At 60.5% G+C, this 21811-nt stretch overlaps 2 protein-coding genes across 2 annotated transcripts; one reads left to right on the top strand and one right to left on the bottom strand.

The window, feature by feature from the left end:
* Positions 1-6615: 6615 nt before the first annotated feature.
* On the top strand, positions 6616-16866 carry FSTL3 (follistatin like 3). The gene is made up of 5 exons (XM_054650273.2): positions 6616-6719; positions 8477-8662; positions 12245-12460; positions 14333-14560; positions 15896-16866. The coding sequence occupies exons 1-5, from the start codon at positions 6662-6664 to the stop codon at positions 15946-15948; spliced, it is 741 nt and encodes a 246-aa protein (XP_054506248.1). The 5' UTR covers positions 6616-6661; the 3' UTR covers positions 15949-16866.
* A 2259-nt stretch (positions 16867-19125) lies between these two features.
* PRSS57 (serine protease 57) lies at positions 19126-21244 on the bottom strand. The gene is made up of 5 exons (XM_054650395.2): positions 21043-21244; positions 20803-20956; positions 20530-20674; positions 19387-19647; positions 19126-19305 (listed from the first exon to the last, which is right to left on the bottom strand). Exons 1-5 carry the CDS (start codon positions 21095-21097, stop codon positions 19126-19128), a joined length of 795 nt encoding a protein of 264 aa, XP_054506370.2. The 5' UTR covers positions 21098-21244.
* Between the last annotated feature and the right edge of the window lie 567 nt (positions 21245-21811).

The raw sequence follows: 21811 nt of genomic DNA, 5'->3' as shown, positions 1-21811 counted from the left end.
CCCCCAAAAGCCCCTCACTCATCTCTTGGGGTCTGCATCCATGTCAGGACTGCAATCCCTGCCCATCCTCATTGCTGGTGCTGCTCATGGAGAGGGAATTGCCATTTTCTGGCAGCTGAGGGTCCCCCAAAAGCCCCTCACTCATCTCCTGGGATCTGCATCCATGTCAGGACTGCAATCCCTGCCCATCCTCATTGCTGGTGCTGCTCATGGAGAGGGAATTGCCATTTTCTGGCAGCTGAGGCTCCATACCCTGCCTTTACCCCCAGCCACGATTCCTCCCCACAAAGGGCACCAAAATCCCATGGACACCCCACCTCTGATTCCTCCCCACAGAGGGCATGAGAATCCCATGGACACCCCATCTCTGATGCTGCAGGGGCACCCCAAGACTGGGGGTTCTGTGTTTGCCTGTCCCCCTTCCTTCTGCTGCCTCCAGAGGAATCTGTGTCTGCTCAGGAGCAAATTTGAGTCACCCAGGGAAGGATTTTTCCCACGGTGCTGCAGAAAGACAAACTGCAGCCTCACCTGAGAGGGCTGACGAGGAGGTGACACCTCCCCAGGTAGGATGGAGTCATCCTGAGACACGGCCCGCTCCCAAATCGGCCACCCTGCTTGGGAAGGGGGTGTGGGGAAAATCTCCCAGGGGAAAATCCCAATGTTTGAGGGTGAGAGGCTCCTCCAGCAGCTCAGAGCCACCATCCCACCTGGGCTGAGCAGTGCAGGGGACACGTGCCCCAGACAGGGGGTTGTCACCCTGATTTTTAAATTTTTTTAAGCCTTCTGATGTTTACATTCTTGTAACGAACTTTCTCACACACTTTACGTAAATAACTCATTGTTTTGCATTCTTTGATGGAGGAGGAAAAATTTGATGAACTGTTGGTTTGTCCAGTGTCATTGCAGAGGTGGCAATGTCACCCTCCAATCCGCTGTCACTTTTGGAAAATCTATAAATGTTGGAGTCAGAAATGAAAAATTCACTTTTCGCCTTGCAAGAGCTGCGTGTCCACATCGTGTTATTTCATGTCCTGTAGTGACAGGATGTCGAGGGATCCCTCCTGTGTGTTCCTAAAGAAATTGGGGAAGCTGAAAACCCCCCCCACACACACTGCCCAGGTGTTGGAGGCACAGGGGCAGCTCCGAGCTCATCCCAGGCTCTGCCTTGAGCCCTGGGAAGCACAAGCACCTCCTGGAGCCAGAGCAATTCCTGCCAAGTGAGAAGAACTGGTGCAGCTGGTCTCCCTGCTCCCCTCCACCCCACATCATATATAATTGCCTATTTTAATTAATAAATTGGAGGCCACTCAAAGGAAAGCGGGCGAGATTCCTTGCAGACACTGCCGGGGATTGTCTACCCGCCCCGAGCCAGTCGTGTCACGGCGCATTTGAATCGGTCTCCTTTGAATTTGCTCAGACAGATCGAGAGATTTACATCCCCCACCTCATCTCCTGGAGCCTCACACCTCCAGGCTGTGGGTCTGGATCCCATCTGGCCGTGATCCAGCGGCTCAGGGTGACCCAGGAGCAGCGGCACAGGCTGAGCCCCATCCTCAGCACCCCAGGGGATGCTGCTGGAGGGTGGTCCCAGCCCTCCATGGCTCTGATCCCTGGATCTGAAAGGCTGCTGGCATCTTGGTGGTCCATCCCTGTTCCAGCTGTGCTGTCCCAATGGTTCACCTTCCCCTGGGAGCAGCCAAGGCAGAGGGGAAGTTCATGGTCCCAGGGGGCTGATTTTAGGCTCCACCAAAAATTTTCCTTTCTCTTTTTTTTTTTTTTTTCCCTTTTTGGATTCTTTCCTTTTTAATGCTTTGTTTAAACCATTGTTCTTCAAGGGAAATTTTAATGTGAAAAACATGCTTTTCTAACAACTGCCAGCCTGGGCCAAGCAATGAGGCTCTTTGGCTGACAAGGGCTGTGTGGCAGATGTTGGGCTCCAGCAAGGATGTGACCTGTGGTGGCTCTGCTCTTTAGAGGCCCATGGCATGGGGATCCACCAGGCTGAGATGCTGGGATTGCAGTGCCAATGGGGCCCATGGTGTGGCTGGTTTGGGAGTATCCAGCAGCCCGTCTGTCCCACCCCAATAACAGCACCTTGCTCCGGGAGCAAAGATCAGTGGAGCAGCCGGTGCTGCTTCCTGCAGCAGCGCCTCTCCCCAGCCTCACCAAGGAACCAGGAGGTTTTAATGACCCAGGAGGTTTTCCTGGCTCTGCTGGACCCGGTTCAGCCCCTCACGGCTGCCCGACATTCCCGGTGCTGCCAGCCCTTCCTTCCCTCCAGGCTCGCCCAGCGTTCGCGCTGGGAGCCCGCACGGCCGCCGGCGCTGACTCACGGCTTGTTTACACTCACAAACACACACAAACACTCACAAACACTCACAAACACACACACACAGAGCCTGGGGCACCGCCAGGCCAACCCCACCGGGCTCAGCTGTGTGGGCAGCGGGATCAGCCCATAAGGATCTTGCTAAGGTGGCTGGAAATTGGTGTGGAAAGGGAGCCACGAGCTGCACCTGGCTGAGAGGGACACGAGCTGTGGCTTCTGCAGGCTGGGATGGGATCAATGGCATGGGATGGGATCTGTGGGATGGGATGGGATGGGATCCATGGGATGGGATCCAAGGCATTGAATCCATGGGATGGGATGGGATCCATGGGATGGGATGGGATGGGATCCATGGCATGGGATGAGATCTATGGGATGGGATGGGATCCATGGCATGGCATGGGATGGGATCTATGGGATGGGATGGGATCCATGGCATGGCATGGGATGGGATCCATGGCAGGGATGGGATCCATGGGACGGGGTGGGATGGGATGGGATCCATGGGATGGGGTGGGATGGGATCCATGGCATGGGATGGGATCCATGGATGGGATGGGATGCATGGGATGGGATCCATGGGATGGGATGGGATGGGATCCATGGCATGGGATGGGATGCAATGACCTTGCCAGCTCTGGTCACTGCTTTCCCACATCCCAGCCTTCCCATGTCGCTTGCACCTCCTGGCATTTCCCCAGCATGGACAGAGCTCAGAGCATCTCCCATCACTTCAGGGCACAGCTGAGACTGAGCTGAGACTGGCACTAAGAGCAAAGATTTGAACAGAAGCGGTGTTGGGCGAGTGTGGCTCTTGCTGGGGGCACCCAAAGCACTGGAGAGGAAGAGGACATTTCTGAGAAGGGGAGAGGGAGTGAATCCCCCCAGGGCGATGCTTCCTGTGGAGCTGCAGGGTGCTGGGGATGCTGGTGCCAGCAGCAGGGAGGGGGTCTGGCTCTGGCCATCAGCAGGAGGGATCAGGATCTGATCAGGAATCAAACAGAATGGGTGATCAGATCTGGAGGGGCAGGTCTTGGGAATGTATGTCAGGCTCCCAGCCCTCCCTGAACGCTCCCGCCCTGCCTTCCCTCATGCACACAAGTGGAAGTGTCCCAGCAACATGAAACGATTACTTGGCGAGGAGAATCCAGCTCAGCACTTCTTGGCATTTGTTCACGGCTTTTCATCTTCAAAGCTCCTTGCAAACATTAGCAAACTAATCCCTGCAACCTTCCTGGGAGATAGTGCAGGATCAAGCGGAGGGAGCATTATCTCTCCTCAGCAGATGGGGAAACTGAGGCACGGAGCGGTGACGCTGCCGCCCCGGGGCGCGGGGCGAAGCTCCGTGTCAGCGCTGGGGGTGGAGTGAGCCCATCAAGGTGCCGGCCTGACACTCTCTCCCCAAACAAACCCTGAGTCAATTCACTGGGCTGGAGCCGTGAGGACACGGCAGAAAATCCCGCCCCCGGGTCAGGGCTGCCGGCAGCAGCGCGGGGCCGTGCCCTCGGCTCTGGCCACTCGCCACGTGCTCCAGGGATGTGACCCAGGCTCAGCCCTGTCCCCTTTGCTGAGCCCTGCTGAGCTCAGCCTGTCCCCGAGGGTCCCAAGGGCAAAGCTGAGCTGGGGCTGTGGAGCAGCCCCTCTCCCCACCGCGGTGTTTGGCAGCATCTCTGCTTGCATGAGAGAAACTGGGGCATCCCAGAGCGGTGAGGAGAGGAGGAACGGGGCCAGGATCACCCCTGTCTGACAGGGAAATGGCAACACGCAGGGCCCTGGCCAACACCTGCCCACAGATCCACGTATGAAACCTCTGCCCTGACCCTGGGCTCTTCTTCTCAATAGAACCTCTAGCTGCAAATTGCAGCTCTAATTGGTTTAGCAGAGTTTAATTAGCCTGAACTGATGAGAGAGGCGAGATTCCCTCCTTAAAGGAGCCCAGCAGCAGCAGCAGCAGTGTGCAGCAGCTGGAGTTTGGGGGGAGAATGTTTGGGTCTGAACCTTGTCCTGAAATCCTGCTGCAGCCTTGACCCAGCGTGGCACCAGTGCCCAGAGGAAAGGTCAGATGTGAAGCCACCATTCACTGTGCTCCAAAGGGCTCCTTTGTCCCTGCTCCAGTGCCTCCAGCCGCCCCCAGCCCTGGCCCAGGGGTTCCTCTCTCTCCCTTTGGGTGCTGCAGAGCTCCCAGGCCAGCTCCTCACCCCGCTCACTCCGTGGGTGCTGCTGGGGGTCAGTCACACCCTGGGGTGTCTGTGGGGTTCAGGCAGACAGCATCACCCTGCGTGTGGGACTGGCCAGTGGAATTTTGCTGCCAGCTTTGCTTAAGAACCAGCACTGTGGTATCACCACAGGCAAGTTGCTTCAGCCACAGGCAGGACAGAGCCCCCAGCATGGTTTTCCTGGCAGCAGGGCAGCCTCAACAGGACTCTGAGCACCCTTTGGCTCTGGGATCCACTTCCCTCCTGGCCACCAGCCTCCTCCTGCCTTTCTATCAGGATCCTGGCTGCTCCCTTACAGATGCAGCAGCGAGGTCTGACCCCTTCCCTGCCAGAGCCTGCGGTTGTGCAACCCCACTGGCAGCCAAGGAAAATCCCTTGCTGGCCTCTGCGAGCTCCTCTCGCATCCTGGAGCATGTGAGTGAGCGAGTGCATCACCACCCACTCGCTCATGGACATCCCGCTCGGGAGTTTGGCTCTCCAGCCCTCTGCCCTTACATGGGCAACTGCTCTGAGCCAGCCTGGGTCACAGCAGCCAGGACAGGGCCAGGAGCAGCCCAGGGCCAGCTGCTGGCTCTGTGCTTCCCCCCAGGAGCCTGCACTGTCCCCTCACACAGTGTCAGGAGGTGCTGCAGGCCTCCTGTGCCTGTGGATGGCACCAGTGCCACCCGGGGTAAACCCATTTCCAACCCCTCCTCATTCCCAGCCCCTCCCTGGGGGTGCACAGGGCTCTAAGTGGAGAAGAAAAGGAAGATCTGCCCTGCTCAGAGCCTGCCTGCTGCCTGGAGGGATGGAGATGTGGCAGGGACAGTGGCACTGCTCTCTGTCCCTGCTGGCACAGGGCATTGCACCCACTCCCCCTGTCCCCAGGCTGCTCCACTTCCCACAGGACCAAAGCCGTGTCCAGCCCCATCCCACGCCAAAACCGAGCTGCTCGTGCTGTGCTGGCACCACTCAGAGCCAGGAGGCTGCTGCAGGGCCGGGTGGGTGGTGCAGGCTCCCCTGGGCCCTGCGGCCCCTCTCCGAAAGAGCCCGGCTCAGCCCTGCCGAAAACATGACCTCAGCTGGGGCCAGTGCACGGGGTGAAACGTTCCTCAGCTGCGTGCCTGGGAGCTGGACAGGGCTTGGGGGCTGGAGAGCCCCCTGTGTCCAGCTGTGTCCCCAGAGCTCTGCCTTGGGAGCAGGGTGATGGTCCCAGTGCATCCTGAGCCCCCTTCAGACAGGCGGGTGGTCTCTTTGTGGTGGCAACAAGCAAGGAGCAAAGCCAAAGCTGCCCTGCCTTGCCCTGGGTTCTCTGCTGCCCTTCCCTTGTCCTGTAGGAGCCCCACAAAGCCCGGGAGCCCCTGAGAGCCTGGCAGTGCTGGCCCAGCTGCAGTTGCCCAGCCCAGGGGAGCTGTTCAGGAGGCAGATGGAGCAGTCCTCGTGGTGATGGGGACATCTGTGGAGGACAGGGACAGCACGTGCCACAGGGGTATGGCCCCACAGTTCTTCTCCTTCCTCTCCTTGCCTGGCAAGGCTCAGGGTGGTGCCTCAGTTTCCCTCTGTGTGTTGGCAGTGATGTTGGGTACCAGCCGAGCTGTGGGAGCGTTTGGGGAGCAGAGATGAAAGGAGCCATAGATGAGACAGCCCCACACCGTCCCCCTGCTGCCAGCCGGGGCTGCTCGGGGAGGAGGCAGGTTCGGCTTCATGCGAGGATGGGTGGGGAAGGCACAGGGGTCGAGCAGGGGAGCGCAGGGGAGCGCCCTGGGGTCCCCCACGCCTCGGGCTGTGCACAGACACCGCTCTGCTCCTCTCCACCCCGATCACCGAGGGCACCCCCAAACCTCCCCGAACCCATCCCAGTACCGGGGTGCCGGTGGGACACACGGACACGACCCCCTCCGCCGCCCACTCGGTGGCGATCAGCCCCTCACCGCCTCCCCCCGCTCTCATCCCCCTCGCTGCCCCCCGACTCCCCCGCCGCTGCCCCCGCCCCGGCCCCCCCGCGCCGCCCCGCCCGGTGATTCACGCCGCCCCGCCGCTTTATAGCTCGCTCGGTCTCGCCGCCGCCTCACAGCAACAGGTCACCGGTCACCGGAGCGCCCCGGCCCGTCCCGGCCCGTCCCCGCCCGGCCCGGCCATGCCGCTGCGGCTGGCGCTCTGCCTGCTGGCGCTCTGCAGCCCCGCCGCCGCGCACGGTAAGAGAGCCGCGGGGGTCCCGGTGCAGTCCGTCCGTCTGTCCGGCCGCCGGTAACGCCGCTGCCGCCGGCAGGTGCTCGGGGCGGGGGCGGCCCGGCCCGGGGTCGCGGCGCCGTTATGGGGCGGCAGCCCCGGGCTCCGACGTCCCGTCCCGCCGGGCTCCGGTGTCCCGTCCCGCCGGGCGGGTCCCCGGGCTTTTCTTCTTTTTTCCGCCTTTATACCGGGCGGAGCGGCGGCTGCCGGGTGCCCGGCGGTGCCGCTCCGGTGTCCCGGTCGCCCGGGTGTCCCTCCGGCGGGCGGGTCCCGGGTGCCGCCCGGTTCCGCAGCCGCGTCCCGGATCGCGGCCATCGGGACATCGCGCAGCCGGTGCGTCCCGGGGGATCCCCGTTCCGGGGCTGCGTGCCCCCGGTGGGACGGGCCGGGAGCGGCGTGTGAAGTTCGGAGCTCGGACCCCTCCCGCTTCCGCTGCCGGTGCCTGGGCGGCGTCGGGACAGCGGGAGAGGCCGCCCCGTGACACCGGACCGGGGCTCTGTCAGCCCGCCCAGCGCCGGTGCCGCGCGGTGCCGCCGGTGTCCCCGCAGCCGAGCGGGAGTTTCCACCTTCCCCTCGCACGATGCTGAACGTTCCGTGGGGAGCGCGGGTGTTGTAACGGGAAATTGAGCTCGGAAAAGCAATTGGATAAATCCGTGGAGGGTAAACCCGCGCGTTGGAGCGGCCGGTGCTGCCCGAGGTGTGCGGGCGCTGATCCCCGGGGCTTTGCTCCATCATGGACTTGTGACAGAGCCAGAATCGCGTGCGTGGGGAAAAAGAGGGGCACAGGGGGTTTAGGACGGGGGCAGGCTCCGCTTTGGAGCCGGGTCAATCCTGCTGAGGAGGGGAGCGACTCCCGCCTGGCAGCGCAAGACCCGTCCCTGCCCCCATCATCCCTCCCTTCCATCTTTCGCCGTTTAGCAAACCTCAAGCACAGCTAATGAGAGCACGAACCCAAATAAGCGTCACAAGAGGCTGGTTTGCAGAGGCGGAAATTGCAAAGAAATCACTCACAAAAAAAAAAAAAAAAAAAAAAAAGAAAGAAAAAAAAATTTCTAACTGATTCGCTGGTGGGTCACGGAACAAACAGGCTTTTGAGTCAGAGGGATCAGTGCCAGACCCAAGGGCTGGAGCAAGTGCCCTGTGCTCCAGCCACTGGCTCAGATGCTCCTCGCAGAGGCCGTGGGTGTCGGGCTCCCGTGTCAGGGAACAGTTCCATCCCTCTGTGGGGCACATGCCAGGAGATCCAGCCCTCACAGCAGCCACCCACTGCCCCCACTCTGTCTGGTACCCCCTCGCTGTGGGGCCAGGCAGGAATTGGGCACAGAGGCAAGGGAGAGGCAAGCTACAAGCCTACAGATCCTGGCTGGCAAGCTGGGCATCTCCCAGAGCATCCATCATGGGGAGTGCTGGGATAACTGGTCCATGCCTGTGGTCCAAGTGCTGGATTTGGAGCCTGTTGGCAGGAGAGGGCTGGCAGCAGCATTGGGGTGGCCATGGGGGCACTGAGTTGCCATGCCAGGGACCCTTGGGGATGTCTGCTCTTGGACAGATCTTGTGCCACAGGAGCCAGCACAGAGCATCTCTCGGTTCCCCAATTTGTCTCAGGCTCTAGAGTGATCCCTGTGCCTCTGCCCCGAGGTGCTCCAGCCACTGCCAGGATCTCTCTGCCCTTTTCAGGGGTCCTGGCACAGCAGGAATCCCTCACCCTCTGCCCTCTCCACAGGTGGAATCTGCTGGCTGCAGCAGGGGAAGGAGGCCAAGTGCACCATGATCCTGAAGACGGGCGTGACGTGGGAGGAATGCTGTGCCAACGGCAACGTGGACGTGGCCTGGTCTAATTACACCTACCCAGGCAACAAGATCAGCCTGCTGGGCTTCCTGGGGCTGGTCACCTGCCACCCCTGCAAAGGTGACGAGTTGGGGGCTGAGGGGCTGCTGTGGGGAATGTGTGGAGCCCTGGGGGCAACACTCAGAGTCTGGGTGATGCAGCAGCACAGAGCCGGGCTGCCCCTCACCAGAAAAGCTCTCCTTGGTGGTCTGGGACAGCACAGGCACCCCAGGGACTGCTGACCCCATGCTCCTGCTGCTGCAGCTCCTGCTTGGATGCTGCTGTGGATCAGGGCTGGCGGGACAGCCTGTGTCCCTCAGCTGCTCTTGGTTTTGAGTGTATTTTAGTTGCTCTCCCAGTGGAGAGGGATGCATGACCCAGGTCTTGGCCGGGCAGCCAAGTGCAGGGAGAGGATCTGGAGCTGGCTGTTCCCAAGTTAACCCCTCTGAGCTGGGGCCTCCCTCCCCTGCTCCGAAGGAAACTTCGTCAGGTTTTTCTGAGGGGAAAAAAAAAAGATCTATTTCTTCTTCCCCTCCGCTGCCCCTCGCTCCTCCCAGCGCGTGTGTGAAATGGCTTTATGTAACGGGCAGTTCCAGAAGTGGAAACTCTCCAGCTGTGAGTTCCAGCCCCGCCAGATGTTTTGGCGTGTGCCGGAGCTGCGGCTCCTCCAGCCCTTGCGTGGCTGTGTGAGAACAGCTCCAGGACCTGCTGCCCGCAGGAGGCAGGAGCAGGGCTTTGGAAGGTCATGTTGTTATTTGCTTAAAGGGGAAAAAAAAAAAAAAAAGGTTTTTAACCAAACCACTTCCCTCAGCTCCCCGCACCCCTCAGCGCTGCTGCAATGGCAGCTCCTCAACCCTGTCCTGCCGCAGCTTGGGGCAGCTAAAAGCTGAGTGAGATCCTGGCCCCATCCCCATCCCTGCTTGGAGGGAGCTGGGAGCACTGGGACCCTCTCCAGAGGCTCCCCTGTGCTGGAGGCAAATGCACTGGGGACAGAGAGCCCCCAGGCAGGAGCCTGCACTCACCTCACCCATCTCTGTCAGGGGTCTGGGGGACCCAGGGAGGGCTGACCATGGTGGGGGCTGTGGTTCCTGGGCTTTGTTGGAGTTTGGGGGACCCAGGGAGGGCTGACCATGGTGGGAGCTGTGACTCCTGGGGTTTTTTTGGTGTCTGGCAGCAGGATCTTTGAGGAAACCACTGGAGAGCCTGGCCAGCACGTGCACCACAACCCCCCACCCTCAGGCAGCCCTTGCCTGTCCCATCCAGATGGAGCTGGTGCTGCTCCTCACCCGGCTCCAGAGGCCTTGGAAGAGGGCGGGTTAGAGGAGCTGTGAGGCTGGGAAAGGTTACTCCAGGATAAAATGGGCCAGGGATGGTGCTGGCCTGACCCTGGGGGCTCTGCAAATGGGTCTCTGGGGGGAGGTGAAATTCCTGGCTCCAGCTGCTGGGGACACGGTGTCCCCCCACAGGACCCAGAGCAGGGCTGGGGTCACGGGTGGATTTTCCAACTGCTCCAAAGTGTCCCTTGCTGGGATAGTCTGGATGATTGGATTCTGCACTGCTGGCAGCATCTCAGAGTGGAGGGTGATAGGGTCTTGTTTGTTCTGGCAGCTTTGGGACACGGAGCTACCCTGCTCTGTCCTGAGGTCCCCCAGTCTCATCCTTCTCTTCCCTGGGACAGGTCCCAGCTATGGAAATCAGGGAGCAAAATCAGAAAGTGTTTCCCAGCAGGGAATTTCCCCCAGGGACAGCTGGGCCAAGCAGACAGGGAATTTCCCCTTCTTCCTTTTTCTTCTCCTCATCCTCCTCTTTCTCTTTCTCCCCCTCCTCCTAAGGTGGCCCAACTCCCACAGGGAAATCCCCCTCTGTGCCTCCCAGAGCTCCCAGCACACGCCCTGTCTGTGGGGATCCTTCCTCATGGGGGTGAATCCCCATTTTGGGAATCCTTTTGGTCCTGCCCTGCAGTCCCAGCAGTGCCTGTGTCCTGGGAGCTGTGGGGGCATTTTGGGGTGAGGGATGTGTGTGCTTTAGGTGGCAGTGCCTGGGAGCTCTGGGGGTGTTTTTGGGGGTGAGGGACGTGTGTGCTTTAGGTGGCAGTGCCTGTGTCCTGGGAGATATGGGGGTGTTTTTGGGGGTGTGCTTTAAGTGGCAGCTCCTGGGAGCTATGGGGGCATTTTTGGGGTGAGGGATGTGCTTTAGGTGGCAGTGTCTGTGTCCTGGGAGCTATGGGGGCATTTTTGGGGTGAGGGATGTGTGTCCTTTATGTGGCAGTGCCTGGGAGCTACGGGAGCATTTTTGGGGTGAGGGATGTGTGTGCTTTAGGTGGCAGTGCCTGTGTCCTATGGGGAGCTATGGGGGCATTTTTGGGGTGAAGGATGTGTGTGCTTTAGGTGTCAAAGGGGTCTCCAAAGGGGAATCTAAAGGAAAATCCCTGCTGCTGACCCCTTTGCCTGTCCTTGCAGAGGCACCAGTGTCCCTGCACAGCAGCATGGGCCCCTGGCTGGAGCTGCCAGCCCCGCTCCATCCCCGCCAGCGTGGGCACGGCCCTGGGGCACTGGCAGCACCCCCTGGACCTGGCCCCCACGCTGGCCCAGAGGTGACCTGGGGGGGACAAAGCATCTGCCTGTCTGGGGAGCAGCTCTGGCTGCTGCCTCCTGCTCTTGTGTTCCAGTCAGGGAGCGAGACAGGGCCGGGCATTGTCTGCAGGGAGCAGCGGCATTCCCATCGCCCCGACAGCTCATGGAGCCCGGCTCCTTCTGCAGGAACTGGGGCCTTGCAGAGATGGATTTTTTCCATTGCACAAGAAAAAGAAATGTCTCCTTCCAAAGAATAAATAGATGGGAAGGAGTGAGCTGGTGCTGAGCGGGGCCGGGGCTCCGGCTGGGGTGAGCACGGGAGGATTGGAGGAGCTGCAGCCAAGGACCTGCTCCTGCTCCGGGGCTGAGCAGATCCAGATGCTGCTGGGACAGCTCGGCTCAGCACGCGTGCCCTGACCCGGGGGGCGTTGGGGACCACGGGGGGGACACCCTGTCCTGCTTGGTGTCACACTGTGGGGCAGGGGCATTGGGGACCACGGGGGGGACACCCTGTCCTGCTTGGTGTCACACTGTGGGGCAGGGGCATTGGGGACCACGGGGGGGACACCCTGTCCTGCTCGGTGTCACACTGTGGGGCAGGGCAGGGGTGTTTGGGACCATGAAGGGGACAGTCCCAGTCGGTGTCACACTGTGGGGCAGGGGTATTGGGGACCATAAAGGGGGACACCCTGTCCTGCTTGGTGTCACACTGTGGGGCAGGGGCATTTGGGACCATAAAGGGGGACACCCTGTCCTGCTTGGTGTCACACTGTGGGGCAGGGGTATTGGGGACCATAAAGGGAGACACCCTGTCCTGCTTGGTGTCACACTGTGGGGCAGGGCAGGGGCGTTGGGGACTACAAGGGGGACACCCTGTCCCACTGAGTGTCACATTCTGGGGCAGGGGTATTGGGGACTACAAGGTAGACGCCCTGTCCTGCTCGGTGTCACACTGTGGGGCAGGACAGGGGTGTTTGGGACCACGAAGGGGACACCCTGTCCCACTGAGTGTCACCCTCTGGGGCCGGGCAGGACGGAGCCTCCCCCGGCGGGTGACAGCCGCTCATGCAGTGCTGCCCTCTGTCCGCAGAGAGCTGCGAGGGGGTGGTGTGCGGCCCCGACAAGGTGTGCAAGATGAAGCACGGCCGTCCCCAGTGTGCCTGCGCCCCCGACTGCTCCAGCCTGCCCCGCAAGCTGCAGGTCTGTGGCTCTGATGGCTACACCTACCGCGACGAGTGTGACCTGCTGACAGCCAAGTGCAGAGACCACCCCGACCTCGAAGTGATGTACCAGGGCAAATGCAAAAGTAGGTGCCTCTACCCCACTGCATCCCATCCCCATCCTCTCCCTGTCCTGTCCCCCATTCCCTGTGGGACAAAGAGGGAAGATCTGTCCTGTGACAGGGGTTCTTGGATGAGGGAAGAGACGAGGATCTGACTCCATGTTTCAGAAGGCTTGATTTATTATTTTATGATATATATTATATTAAAACGATACTAAAAGAATAGAAGAAAGGATTTCATCAGAAGGCTGGCTAAGAATAGAATAAGAAAGAATGAATAACAAAAGCTTCTGTCTCGGACAGAGAGTCCGAGCCAGCTGGACTGTGATTGGCCATTAATTAGAAACAGCCACATGAGACCAATCCCAGATGCACCTGTTGCATTCCACAGCAGCAGATAACCATTGTTTACATTGTGTTCCTGAGGCCTCTCAGCTTCTCAGGAGGAAAAAATCCTGAGGAAAGGATTTTTCATAGAAGTTGTCTGTGACACTGTCCTGGTACAGGTCCCTGCATGCCATGGGTCTCACTGTCCCTTGAGGGGACATTGCAGCTTGTTGGTGCAATGGGGTTTGGCCTTGCCTCAGGCTGAGCAGTAACAGTCCCTAAAATGTAATTTACAAACGTCAAGCCCCTTTTTTTCCTCTTTTGTAAAGAGTGCAGCAATCCACCCAGCCCTGCCAAGAGCTGTCAGAAGGATTATGGTTATTTTTCCAGCCCTCCTTTCTGGAAGGCTTTGCCTGTCGAGCTCTGGGCTGCGCAGGGAAAAACGTGGGGCAAGAAATGGGAGTTGGGAGCTGCAGATGCCAAATCTTCCAATCCATCAGGGAAAGAGAGGAGGGTGGAGGGACAGTGGGGGTGCAGGAGCCTCCACCCTCCCCAGCAGAGCCCTGTGCAGGGGCTCTGCTCCTGCTGCTCAGGCTCCCTCCACCCCCGTGCGCCCTCGTTCCAGCGCTGGCTCTGCTCCAGGGTGACCCTGCCCTTCCCTCTCGCCGGGGCCAGCACGGCAGCTGCCAGCCTGGCCCCAGTGGCTGCTGCTTCCCTGCCAAGGCACCTGCGTGGGCTCAGCCCTCCTCTGCTGCAGCTGGGCCTCGGCTCCTCCCGCCTGGCAAAGCTCTGGCCAGGGCTGAGCCTGGGGACTCAAGGTCATCCAGGGGCTCAGGATGCCGGCCCCTGCCAGCCCCTGCCCTTTGGAGCAGCTCTGATGGGAGATCAGGACCCTCTGGCTCTGCTCTGTCCCCTGCTAGCAAAAGGAGGGAGGGGACTGGGTTTCCCTGGGATAATGCCCAAAGCCTGCCTGGGGTGGAATAGCTGTGAGAAGGGTATGGGGTGACCCTGAGGTGATGCCCAAAGCTGAGGGAAGGGCATGGGATGATGCCCAAAGCCTGCCTGGGGTATGTGAGAAGGTTATGGGGTGACTCTGGGGTGACCCCCAAAGCCTGCCCAGGCTGGAGTAGCTGTGAGAAGGGTATGGGGTGACCCTGGGGTGATGCCCAAAGCTGTGGGAAGGGCATGGGGTGATCCTGGGGTGATGCCCAAAGCTGTGGGAAGGGCATGGGGTGACCCCCAAAGCCTGCCCAGGGTGAAGTAGCTGTGAGAAGGGCATGGGGTGACCCTGGGGTGATGCCCAAAGCCTGCCCGGGGTGAAGTAGCTGTGAGATTTAATAGCTGTGAAATATTTCAGGGGTGAAATAGCTGTGAGAAGGGCATGGGGTGACCCTGGGGTGATGCCCAAAGCCTGTGAGAAGGGCATGGGGTGACCCTGTGGTGATCCCCAAAGCCTGCCTGAGGTGAAGTAGCTGTGAGATTTAATAGCTGTGAAATATTTCAGGGGTGAAATAGCTGTGAGAAGGGCATGGCTGTCCTTGGGGTCACTCCAACACTGCTTCCCTGCAGAGTCCTGCTCCAGCGTGGTGTGTCCTGGCACGCACACCTGCGTGGTGGACCAGACGGGCAGCGCCCACTGCGTGATGTGCCGGACAGCGCCCTGCCCTGAGCCCACCAGCCTGGACCACGCCCTGTGTGGCAACAACAACGTCACCTACCCGTCGGCGTGCCACCTGCGGCGGGCCACCTGCCACCGCGGCCGCTCCATCGGCGTGCGCCACTACGGGAGCTGCTCAGGTGAGCAGGGCGGGCACGGAGCCCCAGCCCAGCCCTCACACCCTGTGGGAGTGCTGGGGGTGCTGGGGGTGGGATGGACGGAGATGAGAGATCTCTGAAGCCCCGTTGTGGAATTTGGGGTTTATTGCAAAGGGCCTGTCTCGGGTCGCTGTTTGATAATTGCTGCCCTGAGATGTGCAGGATGTCTCTGCTTTGGCTCGTGCAGCTGAAGAACGAGTCTGGACTCTTCACTTTTCGGTCTTGAGGTTGTTTATTAATTCTTATCTATAAAATTTTCTTTCTGCCCAGCTGAGGTCTGCTCAGCAGGGCAGCCACAGGCACTCTGACCGCCCCTGAGGGGGTGTTGTCCTTTTATACTACAAACTACATATAACATATTTACACTTAATTCCCAATACCTATCACCTATGTTAGACAGTGCACTTCTACTCTAAACCAATCCCAAAGTGCCAACATCACTGCAGAAAATGGAGAACAAGAAGAAGAAGAGGAAAGGCTGGACATGCCGAGATTCCTCCATCTTGTCCCTATAACCCCCATACCAAAAATCCTAAAATCAACATTTTCACCCTGTGATCATTTTATTATTATACTATTCAAACCTGTGTGACTTTTACGTCCTCATACAAAGTTGGCAACTTGCTCCAGGGGTCAAAATCAAATCCCCAGGTGCTCTGGGCTGCATGCTAGGGTCTCCGAGCCTCCCGTCAGAGTTCTTGGCAACTCTTGACACCCAGAGGGATGCACTGAGTTCTGACAGGCCTGGGTGCAGGGCCCTGCTGGGAGCTGCCAGGCACAGCTCAGAGCAGGCCCAAGAGAGGAAAGGGGTAGAGAGGATGAGAGGGGAAGGGAGTAAGGGAGTAAAAGGGGTAAGAGAGTAAAAAGGGTAAGAGAGCAAAGTTCCCATTCCAATACAATAAATCTTCTTCTGTGTTGAATATTCTGATTCTCACTAACCAATCTAGTACAATACACAAATCCTATAGCAATTACATACAGCCTATAAGAGTCACTACATTACCATACTGTGTTACATTTTAAACCCTAAAAACTCCTCTTTGGGCCCCTTCTGCCAAGCTGGCAGGGTCTGCTCTGACCCTTGGAGCTGTCTGCAAGCAGAGGGTGTTGTTCCATCAAAAGGGGATCACCTTCAGCCAGCCACACCATTGTTTTCCAGTTGTTCAGTAACTGAGGGATCTCAAAGCTTGCTTTCATTTCAATCTCGCTTATAGTTTCTATATTCTCAAAATCTTTTGCCAGACAATCCTATTTCTAAGGCTTTCCTGTTTCATCTTCCCCAACATCACCCCCCTCACCACTTCCCTCTGTTTCCAGCTGCGGCCAAATTCTCCGCGGAGACGGACAGCGTGGAGGAGAACTACGTGTGAATCGTCCCTCGGCCGAGCTGGGAGACAGGGGCATTATGTGTATATTGTACAAACCATATACCTGATATTTATTAAGATTAAAAGGTCCTTATTTATCCCTGTGTATGTTAAGCAGTCGCAGGGGGCTCGATTCCCATCCTGCCAGCCAGGGAGCAGGGGAGGGGGCTCATGGCCCAGGTGCCCAGGGATGCTCTGGTGCCCTCCCCTGCTGCCAGTGCAGTGTGGAGGGGTGTCCATGGGCCCCCACTACGTGTCCTTGGCCAGCAGCCCTGGGCCTATTTATTTTTGGATGGATTCTCGGTACTCTGCTGACGTTTCTGGCCAGGAGCTCGAGGTCTAGAGGGAATCTGCACTTTCGCCTTCCCTGAGGGGCTCGGCCCCAGCTGCCAGTGGCAGGAAAGGCAGTGCACGCTGCATCAGATTGGAGATATATATATATATAAACATATGTATGTTATTGTCTCCTAAAGTTTCAGCACGTGTGTGTTCAAATGGATTTCAGTTTAGGTTTTCCCTAGGCCCATTCAGACCAGGCTCCCACCAGCTTTGGAGGTGATGCCAGTGCCTGGAGGGCTGGGGCAGTGGCAGCCTTGCCTGGGGGGCACAACCATGGCCCTACCTGGAGCCCATCACCCAGGGCAGCTGCCCCCAGCCCCCCTAATCCCTGCCTGCCAGAACAGCTTTGGGCACAGCCTGGGCTGCGGGGGGGAGCTGGCCCTGTCCCCCCCCAGGACCTGCACCCCCTGCTCTGCCCACACCTGTATTTATTTTTACTCCTTCTCTCATTTCTTCCGTTGTCACCTGTGTAAATACCAGCTCAGCTCTGACACCAAAAAGCTCTTGACTTTATATAAATATCATATATATATATATTATATATAAAAATACCTTATTTTCTATTTTTGTATGACTGGGTTCTGACCCCCGAGGTAGATGCTTTGGGAACATCCACATTCCCTATTCCATATTGTTGGGGCATTTTACGGCTGTGTTATGATTTGGATTACAATTAAAAACCAGAATAAACTGTGCTGCGTGTCTGGCTTTGTTGGTGGGTTCTGGGGTCGCAGGAAACCTCGTTCTCCTTGGGGCTGTGCATCCATAAGGGGGTCTGGGGGTGTGGGGAGCCCCCCACAGCCATGGGGAGCTGCATCCCATCTGCTCCAGCTCCATGCTGGGGTTTTCCAGCCCAGCAGTGGGAGGGAAGGGGAGAGCGGGGAAGAGCTCGGCAGATAAATCTGTTCCCAATCTCGGGCCGTGCCATGAGGGTTTGGTATTTCACAAAACAATTCCTGCCGGTAATTGGGTCCCGATGTGGGGATGTTTCCCGGGCAGCAGCCTGCGGCTTGGCGTGCTGAGCTCCACAGGAACTGCAGCCGGATCCCCTGTGCCTGGGGCCGGCATGGCACAGCCCCTGACCCCCGGCCAATCCCCTCGGAGCCATCACAGAGAACCATCGAGCTTGGAAAAGTCATCTCAGACAGCCCAGGGTGGGCATGGGCGGTTCTGCTACATCCCCTCTCTGCTCGCCCAGCTCAGCAGCGTCCCCCTGCTTTGAGCGTGGGTGTTCAGGAGTTCTCAAAACACTGCCCATGCCTTTCTAGGTGCCTTTCTAGGCACCTCAGCCTGGCTCCGGCCATGAGCCCCCTCCCCTGCTCCCTGGCGGGCAGGATGGGATTCGAGCCCCCTGCGACTGCCTAACGTACACAGGGATAAATAAGGACCTTTTAATCTTAATAATAATCCCACAGGCGGTGCTGTGTGGCCTGGGCTCCTCCAGGGCCGCCGGCAGCGCTCCCTGCCCGCGGCAGCTGCCGCTCCTGCCCCGCCGCAGGGCTCGGTCCCCGGAGCTGGCGGTGGCTCCGTGCCGAGCCCGCGGGCACCGGCTGCGGCGGCAACGGCAGCTCCTGTGATGATGAGCGGGAGATTGCAGCTTCCAAAACACGGCTGTGAGTCAGGCGCCGCCTTCCCACCGGTTTTTGGGTGGTCTGGGACAAGCCGGGACAGGCGCCGGCTCTCCAGGCTCTCTGCCAGCGCGGATGCCCTCGGGCTGGCAGCGCTGTCCCGACATTCCAGGGGGTCTCTGCCCCACGCTGTCACTGCCAGCACCCCACTGCGATTTGGGGCTCCTTTGGAAGATCCCCGGCAGGGATCCATCCATCCATCCATCCTCTGCTCGATGTCCCCAAAGCCACCGCATCTCCTGACCCCGCGCAAGGCCCTGCAGCAGCAGCCGCGGCAATTTGTGCCGGCAATTTGCAAATAAAAACTAAAAACAAACAGCCAGGAGCAGGCAACGTCTGGGTCTGTCCCCGGAGACACCGGGCACGGCCACACGTGTCGCAGCGCCTGGGCACACGGCTCCGGTCACTGCGGGCACCCGGCTCCGCTCTGAGCGCGGGGGAGGCGGGCGAGGCTCCAGCCGGGATCCAGCGCAGCTGGGAGCCCGCCTGCCCTCGGGGGGTGTCTGTGGTTCCCCTCTGTGGTTCCCCTCTTTGGGGGGGTCACGTCGAGCGGCGGGGAGGGCGCAGTGCGGGACGGGATGGAACAGGATGAGGCCGGATGGGATGAGACGGGCTGGGACGGGACCGGGAGCCACACCCCGGCGGGAAGGCAGCTGGGGATGCTTCTGGGGTGGCAGCACCTGGATGCGGATCCTGGCTCCTCTGGGGCAGGGCCTGCACTCCTGGATGCGGATCCTGGCTCCTGGATGTGGATCCTGGCTCCTGGATGCAGATCCTGGCTCCTCTGGGGCAGGGCCTGCACTCCTGGATGCGGATCCTGGCTCCTGGATGTGGATCCTGGCTCCTCTGGGGCAGGGCCTGCACTCCCCTCCCTCCTGCATCCCCTGCTCCATCCACACACAGCCAGGACAATCAGAGGGATCAGAACACAGAGAGGGAGCAATGGGATGGGGGCTGAAGGTTTATTGAGGAAGGTAAATATTGACACAGCAGGAGGATGTATGTGGGGCTTCTGGTGTAGCCTGGGGGGTGCATAACACCCCTTGCCAATGGGCAGAGAGAGGGGCTCCTGGCCTGCCCTGGAGCCCTGAGCATCAGCCCCCAGCCCCTCCAGAGCTGGAGGATGTGGAAGTTCTGGCTTTCTTCTCCCCTCCCATGAGAGATCTCAGCCCCTCTTCCCCCAGCCCGCCTGCCCCCAGCACTCCCAGCCACCCTAGGGCTTCAGCCGCCCCTGCCGAGGGCGGAACCCTCGCACAACGTGATGCACCCAGTCAATGTAATTGGAGATCTTGGTGTAGATATCAGGGAACCGACGGTCCCCACACCTCTCCCCAGAGAAGGAAACGATGCCATGAACCTTGTCCTTGAAGACCAGGGGTCCCCCGGAGTCTCCCTGCAGAATGAGGGGATGGGAGGGAGATCTGAGGGTCCCCCGGAGGGGTCAGTGAGGGGCAGGGGCTGGGGGTGCACTCACAGAACAGACTCCCTGCAGCCTGGCGCTGCGGCTGGCCCCGCACAGCATGTTGGCAGAGACCTTGCCCCTCCACAGCGTCCGGCACAGGCTCCTCTTGACGATGGTGGTGTTGGTCTCCATCAGCTCCGTGGGCTGCTCTCCAAAGTTGGAGGTGTCCCCCCAGCCCATGACGGAGCAGACGGTGCCGGGTTTCAGGTCGATGTGCGGGCAGGGCAGGCGGATCCGCTTCACGAACTCGTTCAGCGTGGCCGACCCGTTCAGCTGGGGGCAGCGAGGCCGTGGGTGGCTTTGAGCTGGGCTAGAGCCCCCCAGCTGCTCCTGCTGACCCCTCCCAGCCCTGCCTTTCCTCCTGCAGAGGCTGGGCCCCTCCCTGCCACCCCTCTGCACTGGTCCCAGTCTGCTGTAGAGACCCGACCCGGCCAGAGTCGGTGTGTCCTCAGTGCCTCCAGCACACCCCAGGCGCGGTCCTGCTTCTCCGGAGAAGCACTGACATCTAGTGTCGGCTCGGCCCCTCGTGGGGCACAGCAGCTCCCTCCTGCTGTCCTGGGGCTGTGGATACCCCACGTGCTCCCGGTGCTCCGGGACCGTGGGGCACCCAGCCTTCCTCCCAGAGCCCCGGGGCCGTGGGGCATCCAACCTCCTCCCGGTGCCCTGGGGCCGTGAACCATCCGGCCGACTCCATCTCCCTCCCGGAGCCGTGGATACCCCAGCTCCTCCCGGTGTCCTGGGGGCTGTAGGGCATCCAACCTCCCTCCCAGGGCCGTGGACACCCAACTTCCCTCCCGGTGCTCCGGGGTGGTGGGACAGACACCCAGCTCCCTCCCGGTGTCCTGCGGCCATGGGGCACCCCATCTTCTCCCGGTGCCCTGGGGCCGTGGACACCCAACCTCCTCCCGGTGCCCCAGAACCGTGGGGCACCCAAGCTCCTCCCGGTGCCCTGGGGCTGTGGGGCACCCAACCTCCCTCCCGGGGCTATGGGACACCCAACCTCGTCCCGGTGCCCTGGGGCCGTGGGCACCCAACCTCCTCCCGGTGCCCTGGGGCTGTGGGACACCCAACATCCCTCGAAGAGCCCCAGGGCCATGGGGCACCCCATGTCCCTCTCAGCCCCCGGGGCAGTGCCCGGTGGTGGTGCAGGCTCACCCGGAGCAGGCGGATGTCGTTGTCCGCGGCACGGGGGGTGTACAGCGGGTGGGCGATGGACTCGACCACGCTGAAAATCTGCTGGGACTCCTCGGGCTCCTGCGGCCGCTGGGCTCCCAGCACCACCCGCACCGAGGGGCTGCCCCTGCGGCCAAGGCGGGGCTGAGAGGGCGCTGGTGGCCGCCGGGGACGAGGGGGATGGCCAGGGGGACTCAAGGGGGGCAGATTGAGTGGCTACAAGGGGCCACAGCGTGTCCAGGGGACGAGGCTCACCTGGGAATGAAGCAGTGGGCAGCTGTCATCACCCACCTGGGCCACACCAGGAAGCCCCCGCAGACGTGCTCCCCGTCCAGCTGGATGGAGGCCATGAAGGGCCGGGAATGGGGTGCTGCAGCCTTTCCCCCGATGATCTGGCTCCCCTGGGTGCCTGGTGGGTGCAGGTGGTGGTTGGAGGCCGGCGTTGCTGTCTCCCACCCTGGGGATGTGCCCTGGCACCCCCAATTCTCTCATTACCTGCTGGAGCCAGAGCTGGGAGCAGGATGAGGATGAGGAGCCCAGCGGTGACCATGGTGGCACAGAGAGGGGACACTGCCACCACCGCTGGGGCTGCTTGGGCTGGGGGGGCTTAAATCCCCCCAGGGGCTGAGCCTTGGGATGGGGGCGGGTGTTTCCCTCCTGCTTCCTCCTCCGGGTGTTGCTGCTTTGTGCAATTCAGGGCTCGGGGAGCTCTGTGCAGCTTCCCCCGGAGTGGGAGATGAGGAGCAGAGCAGCTCCTCAGCCCCGACTCCTCTTTTCCTTGAGCGAAGTGCCACGGATCCCCTCTCCGCAGGGAGGTGGCAGCAGCGGGGCCCCAGGACATCTCTCAGACTCCACGGTGTCCCCGGGGCTGCTGCGGGTGGCACAGGGACTGTGCTGTGCCCCCATCCTACACCTCCTCCAGAGCCCCGGTGGCTCTGGGATGATGCTGTGGGCAGAGGGGCAGTTTCCTCCCTCTGTTCTGCATCAACCTGGAACGCCAAAAGGGGTGCAGGGGGTGGGGGGCATGGGGGATGTGTTGACCCTCACTGCAGAGCCCGGCTTGCTCTGGGGCCAAGAGCAGAGCTCTGTCCCGGCAGCGTTGGGCAGATTTCCCAACGGAGGGTGGCTCAGGGCTTCCTGCGGCAGTTTGCCCATCAGGGCCGTTGGGTTGGGAAATAGGGGAGTGGAAAGGGGGAGCAAAGAGTCGCTGGTTCCTGGAGTGGGGCAGGACGGAGTGGCTGCACTCACAGGGGTGGGGGTTACA

Source organism: Agelaius phoeniceus, chromosome 29, assembly GCF_051311805.1.
Source record: "Agelaius phoeniceus isolate bAgePho1 chromosome 29, bAgePho1.hap1, whole genome shotgun sequence".
NCBI classification, from domain to species: domain Eukaryota; kingdom Metazoa; phylum Chordata; class Aves; order Passeriformes; family Icteridae; genus Agelaius; species Agelaius phoeniceus.
The sequence above is the reverse complement of the archived record's forward strand: the minus strand, read 5'-3'. Positions and strand labels throughout refer to the sequence as shown.

What these genes read in the sequence shown, in the direction of transcription:
- FSTL3 (XM_054650273.2), top strand. Translation starts at nt 6,662, where the DNA reads ATGCCGCTGCGGCTGGCGCTCTGCCTGCTGGCGCTCTGCAGCCCCGCC. An exon ending in GTACCAGGGCAAATGCAAAA is followed by an intron (nt 12,461 to 14,332) that starts GTAGGTGCCTCT and finishes GCTTCCCTGCAG; the next exon opens with AGTCCTGCTCCAGCGTGGTG. An exon ending in CCACTACGGGAGCTGCTCAG is followed by an intron (nt 14,561 to 15,895) that starts GTGAGCAGGGCG and finishes CTCTGTTTCCAG; the next exon opens with CTGCGGCCAAATTCTCCGCG.
- PRSS57 (XM_054650395.2), bottom strand. Translation starts at nt 21,097, where the DNA reads ATGGTCACCGCTGGGCTCCTCATCCTCATCCTGCTCCCAGCTCTGGCT. An exon ending in GCCCACTGCTTCATTCCCAG is followed by an intron (nt 20,675 to 20,802) that starts GTGAGCCTCGTC and finishes CCTTGGCCGCAG; the next exon opens with GGGCAGCCCCTCGGTGCGGG. An exon ending in GGCTGCAGGGAGTCTGTTCT is followed by an intron (nt 19,306 to 19,386) that starts GTGAGTGCACCC and finishes CTCATTCTGCAG; the next exon opens with GGAGACTCCGGGGGACCCCT.